Source organism: Poeciliopsis prolifica, unplaced genomic scaffold (genome assembly GCF_027474105.1).
Source record: "Poeciliopsis prolifica strain line A6 unplaced genomic scaffold, Auburn_PproV2 SCAFFOLD115, whole genome shotgun sequence".
NCBI lineage: Eukaryota > Metazoa > Chordata > Actinopteri > Cyprinodontiformes > Poeciliidae > Poeciliopsis > Poeciliopsis prolifica.
Genome location: NW_026562490.1, coordinates 141137 through 165659, shown reverse-complemented (window position 1 = coordinate 165659; position 24523 = coordinate 141137). Strand labels below are relative to the sequence as shown.

The window sequence follows — 24523 nt, the reverse complement described above, 5'->3', positions numbered from 1 at the left end:
AGCAGCTGTACCTGGGAAGGGTGCAGGTAAGGCTCAGGGGAAGCCAGATTGGTCTGGACAGAGAGGCTCTTCTCCAGCAGTGCCTGAGGGAACCCCAAACGGTCAAAGGTACTGCGTTTCCAGTGATGGCCATCGCCCTGGGCTAGTGCCTCATCCTCACTGAATGCCCTTACCACAGGTCCTGGCAGTGGGAGAGGCACTGCCCCATCGCTTTCATAGCCATCTTTGGAGCTGCTGCATTGGGTTACTCCTCCTCCCTGACCAGAGTCCCAACTGCTCCTCTGTTTCATGACCTGCTGGGCTTCCCATGCCAGCCTGGCCTGGGCCAGCATGACCTCTGATCCTGTGCCAGGGAGCTCCTCTTTTCCGCAGCATCCCAGCTCCTGAGGAAGGGATGGCTTGCGGCTCTTCCGTTTACGATTGCCACTGGGGGAGAAACCACCTGGCCCAGCTGTAGAGGAGGAGGACAGAGAGTGAGTCTGACTAGATGTCCAGGAAATGGAGTCTTCAAAGATAAACCTTTGAGATCCTTCTCCTCCCTCTCCACGGTAGTCCAAAAGTTGGCGGGGATCTCTAATCAGAGACTGGCTATGCTGCAGAGTATAGGACCCTCCAAAAGATCCACCAAAGCCTCCATTAGTACCATAACGCTGTAGACGGTCAGTAGTCTTGAAGCGTGGACTGGAAGATGACTGTTCCACGTACACCAGCTGCTTGACATATTCCTTTCCTACAGGACTGTACTCCAGGCTCTGAGCTTTTTCTGGACATTTTTGCCTCGTCAGAACCAGTTGACCATAGGATGACTGGTTCTGCTTGGGGGAGTGGTAGAAGGGAGCTGGAGACTTCCGGGATGGTGATTTGTTTGTACCATAAAGGGAAGATGAGTCTGAAAGGTTCATGTCAATAGGTGGCTCTTCATAGATGGGTGGTGGCTTAAAATCAGATGGAGGTTCCTCATACAGGGGGGGCTCAAAGGCGTAACGGGGTGATGGAGGCTGGGACTCAGCGGAGGGGCGGCGGTGGGTTCCACTGCTGCCTAACTCGGCTCGCTTCAGATATGGAGACTGACGACGGTCAGAGTAGAGAACCGGTGAGCCATTTGGTTCTGAGGGGGGGTTTCCTCCAGATGAATGGCGGTTTCGCAAGGTGTTGGCTCCTCCAGGCGTTGGGGATTCACAGAGTGAGTAGCCATTTCCTTGATGAGCCAAAAAGCTGGGCTCCCTGTCTGTCACCTTGATGAGCATCCGCTCCTTTGTACCAGTATTCCAGCGGAAAGAAGAAGTCCTGAATAGATATGGAAAAAAGCAGTTATACATTACAATTAAGTTCAAGAAAGTCCGACTGTCAGGTCAGTATTTATGAAGCATTTTACAATAATCAGTCTAAGTAAAAGGATGAGTGATATTAAGCAAACCAAGGGCAATAACATATTCTGTAAAACTGCAAAAACACAGAAGTTAGAATCAAAATTGGATAAATTTATTTAGATCAGATTCTTTGGAAAGGAGAAAAGGCCCAGAGCAGAGACAGGAGAATGGATTCATCCCGGTAGGTGATTCCCACATTCCAATTCTGCTCTGCATGATATGTGGTGACCGGTTCGCTAATGAAGGAATGAAGCCTTCAAACTGCTTCGCCACACGACCAAGCACCCTGTGCATAAACAACACTTTGTGTGTCATTGTTTCCCAGATGGGACCGTCTCGCTGCAGAGAAACAAGCTCAGGGCTCTCATTAGTCGTTATCATGAGTTAAAATTTTCACAAAAATTAAATGTTAGTTTTTGTTGCTCATCTATATCTTATTTTGAAGGGATGTTTAAGCGTTACCATAGCGACCAGGGTCAGAGAGCATAAGGGCAGTGGTCGAGATGAGAGTAAAGCTTCTGAGTCCTAAATCTGGTTCACACGGCATGATTTAAGAAATGTCATCCAATTTTCCAAAACTCTGTGACCACAGAGCTGATAAAAGTCCAACAGGTTCGATCGGTTCGTGTGTCCAGCCACAGGCAGGAGCAACACATCACAAGAACCGATTCCACTTGCATCCCAGTTCTAGAAGAAAATCCAGTAAAACCAACAAAATACCATAGTGAATTTAGAATAATCAAACATGGATGACGATGTAGAAGCAACAGTGAGTTTGTGGACTCATTTTAAGCGATAAAAGATGAAACAAAAAGAAAAGGTGTTTGATGAAAGGTAGCAGTTTCTCTATTTGCTGCACTGATTTGGAGGCGAGTTATGTTTTTTCTTAATAGTTTTAACTGAATAAACATCCATGTGTATTGAGCACATGATAGTTTCCACATGTCACCTCCAATGTCCACCAGACTCTTGGTTGCACCAGGTCAGCTGTTGGGGATTCCCCTCTGTGCTTAAGTCACTGCGTGTTCTGATTGGCTACCTGTCCCATTCAACAGGTTCTGCTCACAGTCAGGGAAAACCCCACATGCCAACATGACCTGCATGACCTCCCTATTTTAGATCTGAGCAGTCCCAATGATCTACATAACACACTACACACTGCAGGATGATCGGTTACTATTATTGCAACAGAGTTGACAATCTTAGAACTCGGAATGTTCGTAAGGAGAAAATCAGGGCAAAATGTGAAATTGTGCCATGTCAAACAACCTTTAATGTACAATCTACTTTGACCTAATTATGACAACTATTATATTATATTCTAATTCTTACATTTTTATTCACTTAATTAGAAAGAACCATTTATGTTTAAAAAGACAAAAAGATTGCTGCTGGATCACAAACTATATTGAATGTTTTTCTTAGACTTTAGACCTCTGAAAGATAATATCTTGACAAAATTTTGTATTAGAATGGCTCAATTCTAAATATCAATCTGATTGGGGCCAGAAGAGAGGCCAACATTCCTCCATTGTGATGTAAAACACTCACTGACATGTCAGAACTTTGGCACCAACACAAGCAGGTCACTTTCTGTCAGCACCACCTTTGAATGTCTCCATGTCTCCTACAGACCGTAAATACTTATATTGACTTTACCAGTGATATTTTACTTAATTCAGATGCAAGTTTGAGTTTGCATAGCAGTTTGTTTGTCTTGTGTCTCTGTGTTTCGGGAGAGAGCAGAGTTCTTTCAAGGATGTTCACTGGCTTGTATTCAGCCTACAGATTGTATCTAATTCCAGATTTCTTGCAGAGCAAAGGGGGCTGCCTGCCCTGAGCATGCAAGGGGCAGCTTCAGCCTCAGCAGAGCCCTGTCACAACCAAGAAAGACCAAGATACAAATACAGCCTTCTTAAATAATGCATAGCACTCATCAAATTTACTAAGACTTAGACAAAATAAAATATTTAAGAAGCAAAACAGTAAGAGATTTAAGTCTACTGGAATATTAGCCTTTAGTCAAACGGAACCGAGTTTCATCAGACCTTCTCAATAAATGAGTCTGTCTGATCCACTTCTCCAACACCCTTACAGAGCAGGAGGGTCACTCAGGATAGGGAAAAAGAAGTGTGAAATCGATTGCTGCTTTATTCATCCTGCAATTCTAAATACTCTCACAGGCAAATCCTCTTGTCTAGGCCTCAATAGTGGCACTGTGTGAGGGTCTGCGTAGTTGCACATGTCATGCCCACATTAGAGTGAAAGGGAAAAAAACTAGGACAGGATTAGGTTTCACTGAGCTCTGCTATCAACTTATGTTTAGTTTTTTTTCCCCATTCCTTCTTATTGTCCTCTAACCATGTCCAATTTATTTCAACATTTTACAGCACATTTGAGTAGCTCTGTACATTCATTATAATGTTCTCTTTTTCAAACTTTCATTCTTGCCTTTTTAGAGGAATATTGCTTATTTGACAATCACTCCTTCCTGATTTGAATACTGTGAAGTTATTTTTTCATCTTATGCTTTATTTTTATTCGTTTTCAAACATACAGACATACACATTCAAACAGGAGGGCTAGAGCAGGTGGCAGGGATTCATACTGACGAGCACAACAGTTTTACAGACATTTCACCCATTCACATCAAGGGGACAGTGGTGGAGTGTGTGAACAGCTACAAGTTTAACCCAAATCCTCTCCAAGGCTCTCACCTGGACAACCAGCTGCTCCAAGCTGGTCAGGAAGGTTCACCAACACCTCTTCTTTCTGAGGACTCTGAGGAAGAACCAACTATCCTCAGAGATCCTGGTGAACTTTTACCACTGCACCATTAAGAGCATCCTGACCAACCGTATCAGTTTGTTACTGGAGGTGCTTTGCCTCCGACCAGATGGTTTATTTATTTAAGATTATTTGGTAGGGACAGACACACATTGATATAGACAAACTGAACAAAACAGCAGTCCCATATTTGCATTATAGTGCAATAGCAACAGCTAATTTGCAGCACTTGTCCCTAGATGGGCTTTTAAAAAGTCCCTAAAGCACTTTGAAATGCTTTGCTGCTGAAATGTGCTATACAAATAAAATTTGATTGATTGATTGATCTACAGCAGGGGTGCTGAAGCCCAGTCCTGGAGAGCTACCATCCTGCAACTATCTGATGCGTCTCTGCTCCAACACACCTGAATCAAATGAATGGCTTGTTAGCAGGCCTGTTCAGAGCTGATCTGTTGGAATAAGGCTGCATCTAAAAGTTGCAGGACAGTAGCTCTCGAGGACTGGACTTGAGCTCCCCTGATCTACAGGAAGCGCTGTCTAAAAAGGGATTGGAAAATTATGAAAGACTCCAGTAACGCAGCACAGGCACTCTTCAACTTTATGCCCTGGAGGAGGCGCTACAGGAACCTACGGACTAGGGCCATCAAGTACTGGAAGAGCTTCTTTCCCACAGGTGTCACACTCCCTAATGACTAAATAACAACGATGGCTGTATTCTCATATACACAACAACACATGGACTGATATATCACTTATTTACCAGGCACTTTGACATATTAGTCACTTCTGTATATACTATATACTATATAATCTACTCCTGTTTAGAATTTCTACAGTACTTACACTAGCTAGCTACACCAGTTTGAAGTTTTTTCTTTTTTTTTAAAATATGCTAAAACTGTAAGCATACGTATATACAGGTTACCATGTACATTTGTAATACATTTTTATTTTCTGGATCGATGCAAAACGCGTTTTGTTGCTTTGAACTTGTGATATGTGCAATGACAATAAAGTTGAATTCTATTCTATTCTATCTTGTTTTCTATGCTGTAGAGCCAGAAATCAGAATGTTGTGAATGGGTCAGGGGAATATTGAAGGATTATCTAGATCTCCTTGAGCCCAGGACAAACTCTCTAATTTTCTATTCTTGTCCAATCAGTAAAAAAATCTAATAAAATGATAGACTTGAACAGGCTGGTGCTTCCATCTTGTGTTTAATGTATTACTTGTGGAAAAGCCATTTACAGGACAATGTGACCCCATCACCTAACATCCACCAGTAACTGCACACAGCAACAGCTGACAGGACATAAAGGTTAGATACTGAGGGCAAAGGATAGAGCTGACAGGATGCTGAGGAAGACGGTAACACACTGAGGAGGGAAACATTTTCAAGGAAAATTGTTGATAAAGATCACATGTTTGGCTGAATTTAATGTGAAGTGAACAGAGTTCATCTTCAGCTTGTGTCACTTATGAAAACATCAAAAATCATTTATCCTAGGCAATGCCTAGCAATCTTTGCTTCTTGAGAATTGCAGGTGGCATATACTCCTTCAGTGATGGAAGTTAATTTATTTACATCAGGTGGATCAGATTTTGCATAACCTCCGGTGGAGTCAGTGCTGGCTCCATGGCAGGATTGTTGGTAGATGTGATCTTCATGCCTCAGAGATATTAAAGGGGCCAAAAATGTAAAAGAATTCAAAAGTTCTGAATAAGAGATCACATAACAGTGTGATTCATTATGTGATTAGATTTTTTTTCAGCGTTATATGCATTTTTCTCAGTGCTTTGCACGTAAGTCTTACTCTGATTGTTAACCTGATCAACAGCATGCACAAGTGTCCCAGACAAAACTCTGCAGCCCCATAACTGTGAATTTGCCCATAGGTTTCTTTATTATAAACAAGAAAAGGTGCATATCAAGAACAGTATGGTAATTATCTAATAGATGGGGCAGTTTGAGAGTGTGCGTGTGTGTGAGACAGAGAGACGTGCTGTGTGAAAAACAGTTTGCAATATCACTATTATGTCTTTGTGCAATGACAATAAATTATGTATAAGTGTAAGTTTGGCCCAAATGATTCAAGAAGTTTATGCTGGCTTTCTGAATGATGTCAACAACATTCAGGGCTGCATAGTTTTAAAATGCCAATATGATGGTATAAGAAGCAGAACCCAGAGCACTAAAGGACAGCAGCCAGGTGTTCTTTTTGAGTCTGTGAGGAAAACCAGAAAGAAGAATGAGAGGAGCACAGACTCACAGAGAAACAAGGGAGATGGGCTCATCTGAAATACAGATATTGTATTTTTTCCTATTGAGCAGAGTTCCTAGCACACAGCCTTACCTCTCTACTTCATCTTTGCTGCTCTGCTTTTCACAAAGCTCCTGGTCCAGGGAGGAGGAAGTGCTTCCTTCTCGGCTGACCCCGCTGTTACGTCCTGGGCTGTTGTCTGCAGATCCTCTCCCTTCCCCTCCAGCAGTAGAGCGGGGATTAATGGCATCTGTGTGCTGCTTCAGGGTCTGAAGCTTGGCTAACGGGATGATGTCACATCCTTGAGGCCTGTGCCACACTGTTCGCTGGGTGGAGGCATTGTAGTAGTAGAAGCGAGAAGTGTTGGGGTCAAACAGTTCCCACCACTGATTTTCACCAGTCCGCTTGATGCAAACTCCCTGCGGGGGGTCCCACACACACTCGCCTGTCAGTAGGTTGGCATACATACGCTCCCTGGTGCGGGGTTCAATGATCTCCACCCACTCCAACCTGCAGAAGGAGAATTCATGAGGAATTCTTAGCAGACAAAACAAGAGTGTCATCTCTATGTAAAACCAGATCTTTGTTGAGGAAACAAGACTTTGTCTAATTTTGCTGCTATTTGAACCTTAAATAAATTTGATTTCAGAGCTTTACCAAAAATTTGCTTCCAAATGTGAAAACTGTGACATTTTGTACAAAACCCTTTCAGTCCTCAAGTTTTTCATTTGGGAATGAAAAACTTGATGTATCACATCACATTCAATTTGAGAGCTATGCCTCTCTTCAACATGGCTCTAAAATTGGCATGGCTTCCCTGAACACAACGTACATGAATGAATGATAAATTAATCATTTATTATTATTAATTATATCAAACTTCACAAATCTTCTCTATGTCAACCCACTAACTACAAAGTCATGAAACCACAAGGTAAACAGACAAAATACTCGTCTAATAAAAGCTTAGACTCCATAGGTTCTAAATGCATGTCATTACGCTTTACCCAGAGTTGAGGAGGACATGAGCCAACACAAATCTCTACCACAAACTTGAGTTACAAAATTTCTTACTTCTGCAGTTTGTTCTCGAGAAAATATATTTTCGTACAACAGTATTTTCTAAAATAAGTAATAGCTCTTAAATAAGCATTTAATTTTCCATTTTTAGTCATCAACAACACCAATTGTGCTGACTGTGATTTGCTGATAAGGCAACAGTTGGTGCATATGGTCTCATTCTATTGCTCTTGTTATCGCGGAAATATTTTTTAGAGTTGGTTTTGCGGAAAGATTGTTGGGGCCATTAAGGTCAATATGACCTGATTCCCTTGCATGCAAAGCACAAAATATGATTTGGCAAGTAAGCTGTTTCGATAGATAAGAGCAACAATTGTGATTAATTGGCTTATTCGGCAGTTCTAATGTGGACCAGATGTTTAGATCAAGAGGTCATGATTATTCCAGAGAAACTCCGACACACTCAGTTCATGGGCAGCCAAGATTCTTGACACAAACCAAAATAATTATCTGGATAAGTCAAAACTTCCCCCATACACACTAGTAGTGTAAAGGGAGGTGCATAAAAAGGGTTGTTGATAAGGAACGGGGGATTTTGAGGAAAAGACTTTTGGAAGTGATAATAAATCTCCCGACCCGTCGTTGCTGGCAGTAAAGGCCTCGTCTCTGAGTATTATTTGTTTACTTATATAATCAAGAGTTTTGCACCTTCCGATTCTCCAACACTCTAATAATTAAGAAGTAAAAGTAAGTGCAGGTGACACAATGCATGATCTCAAAAAGGAATGTCATGACTTGTGGGTCCCATTGTTTTTGGAGACAAACTGGAGATGGATATGCCTAACTCAACATAGCAGATATTTTTGGTCACAAGTTTTGTTTTTTGCTGCTCTGATTAAAAAAAGCTAAAATTCTTTATTTTAGATTTATTGAACATCAGTGATGATTTACAAATAAAATAACTGTAAATGAGAAGATATAAATCACAATTTGAACCAAATTAGGCCAAATTGTTCTTCCTGAAGACCTCACCTGACCTGTTTATTAAAGTCTCAGTTTTTACTTGATGAACATTTTTTCTCCATCACCTTGTGAAGTAAAATCTTCAGAGATCACGTTAGCATATCATATATATCATACTATAATTTGATAGAGGCTTGGAGCTTCATTAGAATCATCCTCAAAGGAATAATCAACCTAAAAGTGTTTTTTATAAGGCAAACCTGAATATTTCTGTTTGTGCTGTATATCATCTTCACTGACAAATATAATGATATTGAGGCATCTAAACAAATCTCACAAGTGTTCCCTTTACCAAGATACCATAACTTGGTAATCCGGTAGACTCAGTTCAACTGATGACCAAAATTGGTTTGGTTAAAATTGGAATCGGCAGGTTAAGCTTTTTAAAAGATCGGCGATCTTCCAGAAAACTGAAGTTGGTGCACTCCTACAAAAAAATGTATGAACGTATAATAGATGCTACACTCAGAAAATGGAGATTCCACTCTACACTAAAGATTATTATTCGATCCGAATATTGCTTTTGTCCCCAACTCTTGGTCAGCCTGCACCAGGGCTGGTGCTGCTCTGGTCTCTGCAGAGCTTCCCAGATCTGCTGAGATCATGTGGACCTCTCAACAACCACACTAAAAATAGCAGCAGCTGCAGAGGGCTCACACACAAATGACAACCTTCCTCCAGCAGCACACAGAACCAGATTCCTTAAGTGTTTACACTGGAACACAACCAAACTCAGAACATGTCAATACACTGAAGTCCAAGTAGGTCTGCTTGTGTGGCCAAGATTGCTCTTAATGAAATTCCTCATAAACATTGATTTATTGAAATGGCTCCCAATACAAGTTATGGTCTATTTAAATTATAACTTGTTAAGTTGCTTTATTTTTAAGCCTTTTTAGTTTTGATATGTCATGTTGATGGAGAAACAACAGGTAGATAGAAATGAATATCTGGGGAGTATTATAACTTAAATTTAACACTTAAACCAATAGGGTTTATATAGAAAAATATTCAGATTCTATTTTGTGATTTTAAAGGCTCCCGTACCCACTAGGGACAAGGATTTTAGAAAATGGATGGATAGTGAGAAATAAAGGCAAAGCTTTCTTTTTTCTATTTGTTCTTTCTTCTGTTCTCGGCTCCCACACTGAGCCGGGTCCACTTGCTCAGTCCCTCCCTCCCACTTCAAACTCTTCTAACTAAAAGTTAAAGAGCTAAATGTAAATAAGATGTTTGCTACTTTTGACAAAAAAAACCCTGAGCCTATGAAAGCAGTGTAGCAGTTTTGCTCATAATTCAGCCAAAGTAATAAAATAGCGAGTCTGATTTTTATTGTTAATATGTTTCTTCTTATTAAACAGTGAAAGTAAATAAAATGTTTATATGTCTTTTGCTTGAAGTATTTACTTACTGGAGGGTTTTATGTTTGTGCTGCAGAGCCACAGCTAACAGCTAACAGCTAGCTCCTCACTTCAGTGGCTCTGAGCCTGTGTTCAGCACTGCTGTTGATGATCCTTCACTTATTTTTCTTTTATTTGGGGAGGAGGGGCACAACAATTCCAGACCCCCTGACCTCTGGACCCTCCTTGGACTTACGCCTATGGATCCATCATACTCTTAGGTATATATATATGTTTTACACATTTTGTATTTATTCTATTCTATAATAATTGTGCACATAATGTAGTTCCTTAAAATGTGCATTTACCAACTTCTGGTCAAGTTATGCTGGAGTGTCAACCTGGCTGGCTGGTTGACTGATATATATATATATATATATATATATATATATATATATATATATATAATATATATATATATATATATATATATATATATATATATATAGGCAGACAACTTTGGCCAACATGTTCAACTAATCTGGATCCTTTTAAACTCATGAACGACTAACGATCCTAACAGGTATTATCTAAAGCAAGCAATTGTTCTATATGCTTCTGTATCTGCTGTCAGTCTGGATATTGGACAACCTTTTCATTTGGATGTCAGTCTGCTCTGCAGGGTGTGTGTGTGTGTGTGTGTGTGTGTTGTGGAACTTAGTGCTACAGCATCCTAAAGACAAAAGACATAGAGGGCATTGTCTCCTAGCAACCATGGCTTATGCACTTGCTTTGTCCTTGTGTTCTGCACATGAATGGTTTCTTGTGCAGAACACAAGAAACCATTGGCAGGTGAGTATCTGCCATTTACAGAATTATTACAAACCATCAATCAGTCTTTCCATGAATATCATGTGTAACAGTTAAAACGGTTCAGGTTAAGTCCTGCTAAAATGCACCATCTGCTGGTAAAAAGTTGTATTGCATTCACCTTAGAAAGTATTATCCTTAGAGCCATGAGGATCACTGACGAGGTAATGTGTCTGCTTTGTAATAAAGAAATATAATTTCTGCATTTTATAAAATATGTTTATGGTTTTCATTTTTGCATATTATTGAAATATGTTAAATTTAGGTCACGCTAGATCTGTTATTACGTCGTTTCTGTCGTGTTTTAGAAATGTTTAGTTTGTGAGAAAGTGTAGTGGGAACTTCCCACACAGTAACACTATTGACTGACCTTACCTCCATGCCTATTATGTGAAATGCAGGTATGTTGTACCAAATCTCTTGTATCAGATAGTTAACATATGGCTGAGTTTTATATTAACAATTTTGTTTAAAGATATGGTTTATTTATGTTTCTGCATTTCTACAAGATGCAAGTTTAAATAAACTAAAATACAACAATGTCATCCAGTAAATAAGATGCCAGGATTTCATTTTATTTTTCAGAGGATTTTATTTGATTGCCTTACTTTCTTTGAAAAAGAAACTGGTTGTTCCTTTAATGTAAATAAAATCCACTATGTGATCACTGTAATTTTCAATAATTTTATTGTGATTACTGTAATATGGGTAATCCTCAGAGCCATGAGGATCACTGACAAGGAGCTTGTTTTATGCCAGACACTGACCTTACTTCGACACCCATTGTATGAAATACACATGGAGAATTAAAGAAAAACAACTAATGCCAGCTTGAGCTCCTTGTCGTTCATTGCCACATGAAAAGAAGCCATCAGATCCACATAGGTCACACATACATGGTCTTATAGATGCTGCTGCATTAATGTGATGAGATTTCTTGAATACACACGTTGGGATAAAACTCAGGTTTCAACTGAGCACTACAAACTGGAAACAACTATGTCAACAAAACAATGAGAATATTGAATGTCATTGTGATTCAATGTTCACAATGAGAAAGGGCCAATATTTTTGTAAAATTGTCTTTCTGAGATTTACAACATGCAATTCACTCATCAAAAACAGACTGGAGCGCTGCCTTGATTCTTTCATGCATGTCTACGAAATTCTTTAATATTTCATCATAACCATTTGTCAGGTTCTGCGGCTTCGGCAGCTCCTCTGGTTCCTTTCTAGGTGGCGTATATGAGCTCGGTGGGCATAGCCTTCTCCCAAGGTGCGCTTTGGCACTTCTGTGGTTCATCAGCAGGAGTAAAAGAGGAGCTGGTTTCCTGCACTTTGTCGTCGGAGTGTTGCAGCCTTGTGATTCCAACCATGAGGCTCGGATCGTTGAAGTACTTTCTGAGAGGTTTCAGTTTGACCCTGAACCTACTGCTGCTCGCCCATGTCGGTCCGGCGACCCTCACAGACAGGCCGTCCCGCGTCTTGAGACCCACTGAACCCACCAGCTGCGTCCCCGCTTCATTCCAGACTTGAGATTTCTGCCTGCACCTCCACAACACATTTTCTTATCTGACTGTAAATAAACCCTTCAAGCTGATCAGTAGAGAGCGTCTTTGGTTCAGCATTCCCTAGTAGTTTCATGACCTGAGCAAAAAGCAAGATGCTCCTAATCCACGCTTGGATCATCTAGTCAGGTTGTTCCAAGACCTACTACCTGCACCATCCATCCCAGCGGCTTCACCTACCGTGCGGCGGACAATTTCAGCCCAGGATATCAGGGCCCTCAGTCCCGACAAATTCTCCGGGAAGACAGGTGATTGCGAAGGATTTCTAATCCAGTGTTCTCATGCTTTCAGTCGTTCTACGCAGTTCTACACCCATGACAATTCTAAGATTTCTTTCATTATCGGTTTGCTCATAGGCAAAGCGTTGAAGTGGGTGGAGGCACGATTTGATGACCCAAATTGTGATTTTGGGTGTTTCTTTTCTGAATTCATTGATGAGTTTAAATTAGTATTTGGCCACACAGTCGACCAGGCATTAAAGCAGGGGCAGAGAACAGTTGCAGACTTCTCTATTGGGTACCCTTGCAGCAGCCTCCGATTGGAACAGTGGTGCACTTAAAAGCGAATTAAATGAACCGATAAAAGACAAGTTAGCACCTTCAGATGAGCCGCACTATGGAATGAACTTATAGCCCTCACTACTCGTTTTGACAACCCCCTTAGGGAAAGGAGGAGCTAAAGAAATGAGAGGCAGCCTGCCAGGGTTTCTTTTTTCCTGCCCAGAAGTTGTCACACTTGCCCTCACCAAGGGCCTCACCTCCAGAGCCGGATCCTATGCAGGTCGGTTTACACTGGAAGAACGGCAGCAACATAGGGAACTTAACCAGTGCATCTATTGTGGAACATCAGACCATTACATTCCTTCCTGTCCTTTTCGCCCAAACCTACAGGTTTTCTGGAGTGGGAAAACTGATGGACCATAAATGCATCACATCATCTCCCCGTTTGTTGCTCCTGACTGAAATATTGTTTAATAATGACTCCTTAAACCCTCTCTGCCCTCGTTGACTCGGGATGTGAGCAAAATTTTATAGTTCAACAAGCCCAGATTAAAACCATAAGGCTTTCCGTCCCGTTCAGTCTCACCTTTAAAAGGGAAACCATTACCTAATATCACCCATAAGAAAAGGCCGCTCAAGCTAAATATATCAGGAAATCATCACAAAACCATCTCTTTTTATGTTTTTTCCTCAGTTCAGTCACTTGCAGTTTTGGGGATCTTTGAGACCAAGATCTACTTTTTCTCTCACCAGCCAGCTGAGATCTACCTCATGATACGAAGACATAAAAATTGTAAATTAAATCCTATTGACTCATTTTCTATACGAAAATACATCAGTTACATCAAAAACGATAAAGTGATAATATAGTAATACAGTTTCTTCCTCAGTAAGATTCTGAAGTTACTGGTTTCTCAGTCAGAAGCTGGTTGCAAACAGGAGGCCAGCAGGAGTCAGTCAGTTATGGTAGATTTGAACTTTGGTTTGATGACGTCAATATGAGAAACTACAGACTGATAGGGAGGAACCAAAGAGCACTGCAAAGGCAAATCTTCTGAATTTGGAATATAATTAATTTAATTTCACATAATTATCATGATGTTTGTAAAACTTAATCAAATATATTTGTCCTATTTGATGTTTGTTGTGACATTTACTGCAAACAAGTGAGGTCATTAGTCCAAGTTTGTCGTTTATTGAACATTCAGAAACTGCAGCGGCTGTGATGAACCACAGCAAAGGTCAACAAAGGTGAAACAACCCAAACAGGTGATCAACTCAAAACCACTTGCACCTTTTTACTCTCTCCTTTTATTGTTTTTAGCACATGCATTTCCGTGGCAACCGCCTGCGCCCCACAAGCTGAGCAGAGATTACATTAAAAACATAACATTCAGTCCGTTACAATGTCAGGTTTCCAGGCTTTATATTTATTTCTCAATTATTAATACGCTTCTCATGAACACAGCGGTGATTGATTAGCTCATTTAAACTCCTGCTCTGCTAGTCAGTCGGTCTTTGAGTGTTTTTTTTTATTATCAGCAAGACTGGTTACGGATACCGACTCAAAAATGGGGCCAACATCAGTGACCTTCTCTACATGGATGACATCAAGCTGTATGCCAAGAGTGAGCGAGACATCGACTCACTGATCCACACCTCAGGACCTACAGCACTGACATCGGGATGTCATTCGGACTAGAGAAATGTGGTCGGCTGATCACAAAGAGGGGGAAGGTCTTCCGCATATGATCTGTGCGGATGACATAGAGGACAGTTACAAGTACCTACCATAAGCAAATGGCAACCTCGATGAGGTCACAAGGAAAAGAGCCACAGCTAAATACCTCCAACGAATAAGGCAAGTCCTGAGAAGCCAGCTCAATGGCAAGAACAAAATCCCTGCGATAAACAGCTATGCCCTGCCAGTAATCAGATACCCTGCTGGAATAATCAGCTGGCCAAAGGAGGAGATAAAAGCCACAGATATTAAAACTAGAAAACTACTAACAATGCATGGAGGGACTTCCGGGTATGACCAAAACGTAAAGGGTCGCGTTCGACACTGCTCCTGACAAAAATCCTGAAAATTCCCTTTTAAAATAATTACTGGACGCTACAATAGCGGCGACTAAGTTCAAGTTGAGGGACACAATGCCAGGACCTGGAAGACCAAACAAAGATAAGTCTAAAATAGCTACGCAATCCAAGCTAACGGACTTCGGTCCACAAAACGTGGAGCTTAGCAATAAAGCTAGCAAGGAGCCGTGCAGCAACAAAGGCGCTGATAAAGACCTAGCAACCAACAGCGGTGAGATGAATACCTCTCGCGGGGACACTACGGGTATACTTGGAGCGATAGCAAGCTTAAAATCTGAGATTTCTGGAAGATTTGATGGTGTTATGACAGCCATAGAAGCAGTGAGGAAAGACGTGGGTGAATGTACGAAACGTTTGACGCAAGCAGAGGAACGCCTGTCCACAATGGAGGACGAGCAAATGGCGTTAATGAACAAAGTTAAGTACTTGGAGGAAACGAAGAAATTAATGGAGGAAAAAATAGCTGACATGGAAACAAGATCTCGCCTTAACAACCTTAGATTGGTGAACCTCCCCGAAGGCGCATAGGGGTCAGACGCCTGCGGTTTTTTGGAAAGCTGGTTGCCTGAAGTGTTGGAGCTGCCTCTCCTGAGAAACCCGCTGACCCTGGAAAGAGCTTATCGCATTGGCCCGAAAAGGACTGCAGAAGCACCCCCAAGAACGGTAATCATGCGGTTCCTCAACTATAAACAAAAAGATATGATATTCAAAGCAAGTAAAGCAAAGACGGATATCTTCTACAAAAATCAACGGGTGAGGTTCTACATGGATGTCGCTACGGAGATACATCAGCAGCGTAAGCAGTACGATGGAGTCCGCAAGCAGCTCCGTGAGCTCAAGCTGAGACACGGCATCATCCCTCCAGCTAAACTACTGCTAACGTACCAAGGAGAAACATTCAAGTTCAACACACCGGCAGAGACTCAAGCGTTCATTGACCGGATTCAGAAGGGACAGATAAGTGTAACGGAGTAACGATATGGTTGCAGCACTGAGGGTTGGAGGTCGCTTATTGAAATATATCCTTTTGTTAGAGTATGTCTACATCGTATAAAAGGAAGATACACGCCTTTATAGTCTGTACCTTAAATTGCAATGTTCATTATTATGTTAAGATGTTCTGCTTATGTTATACACACTAAAGAGCGCCGCTAATGTATAGGGATAATTGAACTGTTACAAAGCAGGGGAAGGTCAGATACAGTACAAGTATTAAGGGAGTAGATCATAAGATCTATACATGTTTACGGTTGGAAGCAAAACAGTGGGTGGGCCTGACCATTTAGTTAGGAACTGGGTTTTGTTTGTTCGTGTAATTCACAGTTTGTGGATGTGTGTTATTTGTTCAGTTATGTTTGTTGCTCCTCTTGGACATATGGGTGAAGTTAGCGCATCAGTGCTGTTTGAGTTGACATGATGCAGAAGACAGAAATTAAATGTACATCCTGGAACTGTAGAGGCTTACAAAAAACAAGGAAAATTAAGCAAGTCATGAACAAACTGAAGGATCTAAATTCTGAAATAGTTTTTTTTACAAGAGACACATCTGTTAGAAGAAGAAAGTTTGAAGGTGCGTAGAAGGTGGCAAGGGGATGTATATGTAGCTCCATTTACATCAAGAGCCAGGGGAGTGATGATCCTAATTCATAAATCTGTTCCATTTCAGGTGACCAATGTTATTAGAGACAAATCAGGGAGATATCTGGTTATCCAGGGATCCATGTTACATGAAACGCTGAACCTGGTAAATTTATATGGTCCCAATTCTGACGATGATGCTTTCTATACCAACTTCTTTCTAACCCTTTCAGCGCTGACAGGTAAATACATTATAGGGGGAGACTGGAACTGTGTTCTGGACCCCGCTCTAGATAGGGCTTCAGGTGCTGACCAAACTCACATCAGGAGTAGGGAAACAATATGTAATTTCATGAAAGAATTAAACTTAGTAGAGATATGGAGATATTTTAAACCTACCGGAACAATCTACTCATGTCATTCAAAAACATTTAAAACATATTCACGCATAGATTATTTTTTGACTTCAAAAGAACTACTTTTAAATATACCTGAGTGTAGCTATGATAGCATTTTAATATCAGATCATGCTCCCTGTAACTTATTATATTCAATTAACAACCGGTGGAGGGATCCTCCTAGATGGTGCTTACACCAGAAATGGCTGAAGGATGAAAAATTCCTTAAATATGTTGGAGAGAAAATTGATGAATATTTCAGTATCAATACCACACAAACTTCAGCCTGTATAAAATGGGATGCTTTTAAGGCATGCTTGAGAGGCTATATAATCAGTTACACTGCTTCAAAATCTAAAGAACGATGCAAGAATAGACAATTAGAATCTAAGATTAAATTACTAGAACAACACATTTTTAGAAATGGCAATATAGAAAAAGAAAAAGAATTGCTGATATTAAAGGCACAATATGAAAAAGAATCTGCAGAAAGAGCAGCCTCTAGTTTATTAAGACTAAATCAATCTTTCTATGAACAAGAAGAAAAACAAGGAAAACTTTTAGCTTGGCAAATTAAACAACTGGAAGTGCAAAAAAACATAACATCTCTTATTAATGGTAAAGGGGAAACATTAGTAGACCCATTCAAAATAAATGAGGAGTTCAGAAAATACTATGAAAAGCTATACGATTCTAAAAATACCTCCAATATTCAAGAGCATAACTTATTTTTAAATAAACTAGATATCCCCTCGATAGATGAAGGCTATAGAGACCAACTGGATGCTGAAATTACAGAAGAAGAACTGGGAAGAGTTATTGATCGCATGAAGATGGGAAAGAAAGCGGGGCCTGATGGGTTCCCTTCAGATTTTTATAAAACATTCAAAAAACAGTTAATAAGGCCTATCTTAGAGATGTTTCGGGAGGCCTACAGTAATGGCGGCCTACCAAAATCTATGATTTGGTAGGCCGCCATTGTATTACCCAAACCAGGAAAGCCCAGTAATAAATGTGAAAACATGAGGCCAATAAGCCTGCTTAATGCTGATTTAAAAATACTCTGTAAATTACTTGCAATGCGTTTACAAGACTCACTTCCTTCAGTGATACATAGAGATCAGAATGGCTTTTTCTTGGGTCGGCACGGTCTACACAATGTAAGGAGACTTCTAAATATTATACTAGAGATGGATGTTAAGTCAGGAGCTGCATTCCTTTCTTTGGATGCCAAGAAGGCGTTCGACCATGTTGAATGGCCCTACCTTTTCAATATTTTAAACCGTTTTGGTTATGGAAATAATTTTAAAAAATGGGTGCATTTTCTATATTCAAATCCTACTGCAGAAATATTAAATAGAAATGTGTCTAAGCCAATTGTTATTAAGCGAGGATGTCGTCAAGGATGTCCTTTATCTCCCTTGTTATTTACATTGGCAATGGAGCCACTTGCTATAGCTGTAAGATCTCATAATTCTATAACAGGCATTACAATTAAACAAATAGAACACAAAATTTCACTTTATGCAGATGACGTCATTCTGTTTATTTCAAACTTAAAAAAATCTATTCCAAGCTTACTGGAGTTAATAGGGGAATATGGTCATATTTCAGGGTATAATATAAATAAAGCTAAATCTTCCCTATTAAAGTTGGACGGAAAAGAAATGCCCCCAGAAAGGAGCTTAGAATTCAGGATTGTTAAAGAATTCACATATTTAGGAATCGACATAACTCCAAATGTAGACATGATTATAAAAAAGAACTATGAACGTTTAACGAAAGAGATCACTGAAAATTTCAATAGATGGATGCCCCTTCCCTTTTCACTGATTGGCAGGATCAACTCCTACAAAATGAATATACTTCCAAAAATATTGTATTTGTTTCAGAATGTGCCCCTGCCGCCTCCTGTAAATTGGTTTAATACTCTTAGGAAGGCAGTTACTGGGTTTTTGTGGCAAAATAAACAGCCCAGGGTTAGAATGTCGCTCCTACAGTTACCACACAAAGAGGGAGGATTAGGGTGTCCAAATTTGAAGTGGTATTACTGGGCAGCCCAACTTAGGACTATTAGATATTACTTTAATGCCAGGGATGTCCCTCAATGGGTAGAAATGGAATCTAAATCAGTAAATCCACCCTTACCTTTATATATTTTTTCTGATTCTGGCCCAGGATTGTTGGTGAAAACAGATAACCCTATTGTTAAAAACATGATCAAAATATGGTACGATATAAAGAAGTTTACAAAGGAACCAATTACACTGTCACAATTTACTCCAATATGGGGAAATCAAGATTTTACTCCTGGAAGAGCGGATGCTGTATTTAAAAAATGGGCCACGAAAGAAATAAATAGTGTTCAGGATCTGTATCAACCAAATTCAATTCATATGATGTCCTTTGAAGAACCCGGGCAGAAATTTAATATAAATAGAAAATACTTTTTTAAATACCTTCAGCTCAGGAGTTATATTAGAACAAAATCCAAAGATTTGATAAAGCCACCAAAATCCCAACTAGAACAAATTATTAGCAAAGATGGCACAAATAAAGGAGCGATTTCAGAATTCTACAGTTTTATAGTTTCGAACTCCCCAGAGGACTCTAAGTGGAAATTAGAAGCCTGGAAAATAGATTTAGGTGTAAACCTAACGATGGCAGAATGGCAACGTGTTTGTATAAGAGCTCAGAAACAAACAATTAATTCACGTTTAAGATTACTACAATACAAATGGTTAATGCGAACATATATTACACCAAGTAAATTATATCAGTTCAACTCTAATATACCAGACATATGCATAAAATGTTTGGAAGACAAAGGGACTTGGTTTCATTGTATATGGGAATGTAGGGAAATTCAAAATTTTGGAAAGAAATAATCAATATTATAAAAGTTCTTATCTCAAAGGATGTCGCACTGGATCCGGGTTTTCTAATTTTAGGTTTGTATCCAAGAAATAATGTATTTACCAAATGTGAACAGTTGTTAATTGATGTCTGTTTACTTCAAGCCAAAAGACTGATAGCACTTTTCTGGAAGAACACTTCAAGGCCAGGGACAATCCAATGGATCAGACAAATGCTGAAAACTTTGCCACTGGAACGGATTACGTATCTCCAAAAAGGGAAAAGTGAACTCTTTGAAAACGCTTGGAGATCCTTCTGGAATTTTGTTGAAGGAATGGACTTGTCACAAGATAGAACTGTCAGTTAAAGTCGAATTTAACGTTGAAATGGAATGTCAAACAAAGAAGCCTCAACAGTGGACTACGCTTCATGTGAACTTAAAAAAAAAAAAGATATATGCAGATACATATGTAACCAAGAGGGTGCTTGTTAGTCTTGTTTGTATTTGTTTAAGGCAGTTGTATGTGTAAAAAGGAAAAAAATCTAAAATAAAAATATTGTTGGAAAAAAAACAATGCATGGAGGGTTCCATCCCAAATCCAGCACCCTGAAACTGTACACGAGCCGCAAGGAAGGAGGCAGAGGACTAGTGAGTGTGAGAACCACTGTCCAGGACGAAACAACTAAGATCCATAAATACATCAGGGACAAAGCCTCAACAGACAATGTGCTCAGTGAATGTCTCAGACAACAGGGAACAGAGGTTGAGGTGCCAGAGATACCATCATGGGAGGACAAGCCCCTACATGAGATGTACCACCAGCAAATAACCCAAGTGGCTGATATCAGTAAATCCTATCAATGGCTGGAAAAAGCTGGACTCAAGGACAGCACAGAGGCCCTCATCCTGGCCGCCCAGGAACAGGCCCTAAACACCAGAGCAATAGAGGCCCAGATCTACCACACCAGACAAGACCCAAGGTGTAGGTTGTGCAAGGAGGCCCCTGAGACAGTCCAGCACATCACAGCAGGGTGCAAAATATTGGCAGGGAAAGCGTACATGGAACGACATAACCAAGTGGCAGGCATAGTGTACAGAAACATCTGTGCAGAACATGGACTGGAAACCCCGAGATCAAAGTGGGAAACACCCCCAAAGGTGGTGGAGAACGCCAGAGCTAAGATCCTGTGGGACTTCCAGATCCAGACAGACAAAATGGTAATGGCGAACCAACCAGACATTGTCGTAGTGGATAAACATCAGAGGAAAGCCGTTGTGGTAGATGTAGCAATACCAAGTGATTGCAACATCAGGAAAAAGGAGCATGAGAAACTGGAGAAATACCAGGGCCTCAGGGAAGAACTGGAGAGGGCCTGGAAGGTGAAGACCACAGTGGTGCCTGTGGTCATCGGGGCCCTCGGGGCAGTAACCCCCAAACTGGAGCAGTGGCTACAACAGATCCCAGGAACAACATCAGACATCTCAGTCCAGAAATGTGCAGCAGTCCTTGGCACAGCCAAGATACTGCAGGACCCTCAAGCTCCCAGGCCTCTGGTAGAGGACCCGAGCTCAGAGGATAAGAACCACCCGCGGTGGGTGAGAAGGGAATTTTTTTTTTTTTTTGATTTTATATATATATATACATTTTTTTCAGAGAACATTTATTGTATTGTTCAATGAATGTGCGCCTTTCATCCTCACCAGAGCTGTTCAGCCTGGGATGAGCGTCTTCCGACTCATGTCTCTATCTTAGCAAGTTTCACTTCTCAGGACATGGTGGAGTAGCGGCTGTGTGGCATAACTGTCAGGTTTTGGACTTGAGACTAGGGATAATGTCGCTACTGAGTGAGAGGTGAAACCAGCCTAAGAAGTGGGGAAGGGGGTAATACAGGATATTTATGATCATGCATTGCACTTGACAGTTGGCAAACCCAGTCTATACTATAAGAATCTGATTAAAATTAGAGCCTAAATACATTCTATTTCCAAAACAGAAAGGGTATGTAATGTTAGCCAGCTAACAAATTACTATTGCTATCTTAGCAACTAACAACTAGAAAAAAACAAAACACGTACCTTCATAATCAAAGAGGTATCATTCAGAGAATAATTTGTGCAGTTTAGATTACGTTGATGAAGAAAATTTGTTTGCAGATGGTGATATATCTTTAAATTGTGCTCTAGAGTCCAGAAACTGCATGAACTCCACACATTCTGTCTTTTTTCATTTGTACAGAAAAAAGACAGAAATGTTCTTTTTATTCTTTTTATTCATTTTAAGGTCATATTTTTTTAGGAGTTTTGTTAGTCTGTATGACTATTATGATCCATTTGGACCTGTTTGCCTGCTGTAAACCTGAATATGTTTTAGTATCAGTTTAGGTGTTTGGGGGAACAAGACTTGTCCTGAACTTTAAACATATCCCCTGCATAGTGTATCTTTAGTACACTATGCAGTGTACTAAAGATACACTGCATAGTGTACTAAAGATACACTGCATAGAGTCATAATGGCTGTTGTCTGACGTCATGTGAAAAGAGTCTATTGTTTTTTGAACTTTTTTAAAGTAAACTTGCCAGCTCCTTAAATTTTACATTTAAATGTTAAACAATTTAAAATCTTTTAATTTATGCATGTTGAAACCATTCAATCAAATTTACCATCACTGATAATCTCAATAAACAAATGTGGTCTGTGTTAAAATATTAGCATTTTGGGCCCCTGAAGCCCTGGGGGGCCTTCTGGAGCCACTGACTTCATTTAGATTCAACAAAGGTCCAAATAATTAATATTCATTTTAATTGTATTTTTTGATTTTGTTGTTTTTAAGACCAATTGTGGGTTGAGACCGCATTTCACTGGCCATGTTTTTCTGTAACATATAATTACCGAGTAATATTTTTACATTTTTTAATACAAAAACACAGTGGACTGCCTTGGTGCCCTGACAGCATCCTGTATTTATTGAGCTCCATCAGAAGGAATAAGAATTATGGCAAACTATTTTATTTAGGATTAATTGATAAAACCGACTAGTTTGTAAGTAAAATACTGGAAATTTTTAAGAAAAAACTGGATTTCGATCCAGAAATGCACAACAGAACCCATAACAAGAATCCAGGTTGCAATAGGCTTTGATTTTGGGAATATACCTGTATAGTTAGCACTTTGTTCCATTGGTGATTTGTCATCATCAAAGCAATTTCTGCTCATACCACCACACTTGTACAAAAGGAAAGTTAAATTGTATGTCAGTAACTTGCTTTGTTTCCCAACAAAGTTACATAAATGTCAGAAGATCCTGCAAGGTCCAACTGGCTCTCCAGAAAATGTTGTGCTGCACCTGAGAGTGATGATTCGCGGGAAACATGAGTGAATGAAGAATGGGACTCACTGCTAAGCTCTCTGACAAACATGGTTGCATTTGAATAATAGTCCACAGCTCACCTGCAGCAGTGATTTCCATAAGGAAGCAGTCATTTACTTGCCACTGATTTTAACAGAGAACTGTGCAGTGAGGAAACAGCCTTTGTCTAATGATGAGACAGAGATCTGAACCAGCCCCTCCTCTTAAGTGTCCATGATGTTCAACATGATTACATGCCACATGATAATCCATTTGACACCGGTCTGAACCGCCAGAGCGTCATGGTTAACTTTACAACATTCCTTCATGATGCTTTATCAATTTTCCACATGTTGTGATGACATGACTTCAGCAAAACCAAAAACGCCCCGCTTCTGTGTGCATTAGATCGACAGACAGACAGACAGTATCCAGACACCCACAGAGCAGTTTCAGGCAGCTGCTTCATCCCCTGCGCTCCTGCATGGGAGGCGCCTCCCTCCATCATGAGGATGCTGCGAGGAGGACCAGGATAATGCCAGAGCTCGGTCCACTCGCTGCTAGCATCAGGTTAGGGAAGCAGGCAGAGCTCGTACCGACAGGTGCCTGTGCGTCATTACCGCCAGGCCACTGGATAAAACCCCAACAACAACAGCCCGAAGCAGTGAAACGGCCCGGAATGAACAGATACGGTCGTTTTGGGTTTTTTTTTTAATTTTTTTGTCTTTTTACCAAAAACAATTCACGACAAAAAAGCGATTCAATCAAGAAGATCCAGTCAGGGTGCCGGGAGGCTGCCGCGAGCCGCCGCGTTTTCCCTTTGATCTACAGGCGCGTGGACACACTCACCTCTCTGCCATCTTCCCTCCGCTCCTAAAATGAACCAACGAGAAGGTATAAAACGCCCTCCATATTGCTGAAATGTGGTAGCCGCAGTCAGGGACTCGCTGCTCCGAGACCAGCGTCAAGGCAATGGCGGTAACTACGCAACATCCATTGGATACTTTCAAAGTAAGAGCTTTTCCAACATAGACATGATTCTAGTGTGTCATAGGAGATCTAACTGTTTTTGTATGTTTATCTTTTGTATAGTCGGTTAACCTATAAAAATCTACAGATTTAACGTGAATATGAGCAGTGAAATTGTTCGTCATACTTACAGTGTAAATGGAGTAATATCCCACCATCTGGATATGGTGGGATACAGAATCTGTCTGTAGTAATTACAAATTCAAATGATCGGATGACCATTTTACCTGCCCAGTGGCAGAGCCTCCATACATGCATTTTCTAACACCCTTGTCCGTGGTGGGGTCGGGCGGTGCTGCTGCCTCTGGCTGACGTTCTGGGCGAGTGGCAGGGGTCACCTGGACAGGTTACCAGTCAGTCGCAGGGCAGTGTGGAGTGGAGCAAGTGTGTCATCTACAAGGGCAACAGTCCTCTGACCCTGTAGCGTTAAGGTTGATTGGTTTGATGTTTCTAAATTAATGAGACAAAGCTTCC

General features: G+C 40.5%; 1 protein-coding gene across 4 annotated transcripts in view; it reads right to left on the bottom strand.

Moving 5' to 3' along the window:
- arhgap39 (Rho GTPase activating protein 39) overlaps positions 1 to 24025 on the bottom strand; it is a 52018-nt gene extending 27993 nt beyond the window's left edge. The window contains exons 1-4 of one of the 4 annotated variants that reach the window (XM_055024096.1): positions 23870 to 24024; positions 6513 to 6929; positions 174 to 1287; positions 12 to 83 (exon numbers count right to left, since the gene is read on the bottom strand). In XM_055024096.1, the coding sequence (XP_054880071.1) occupies positions 12 to 83; positions 174 to 1287; positions 6513 to 6929; positions 23870 to 23880 (1614 nt within the window). In that variant the 5' untranslated portion in view covers positions 23881 to 24024. Of the gene's footprint in view, positions 1 to 11; positions 1288 to 6512; positions 6930 to 23869 lie in introns of all 4 variants that reach the window. The other 3 variants (XM_055024097.1, XM_055024098.1, XM_055024095.1) reach the window with 3 other exon arrangements.
- Between the last annotated feature and the right edge of the window lie 498 nt (positions 24026 to 24523).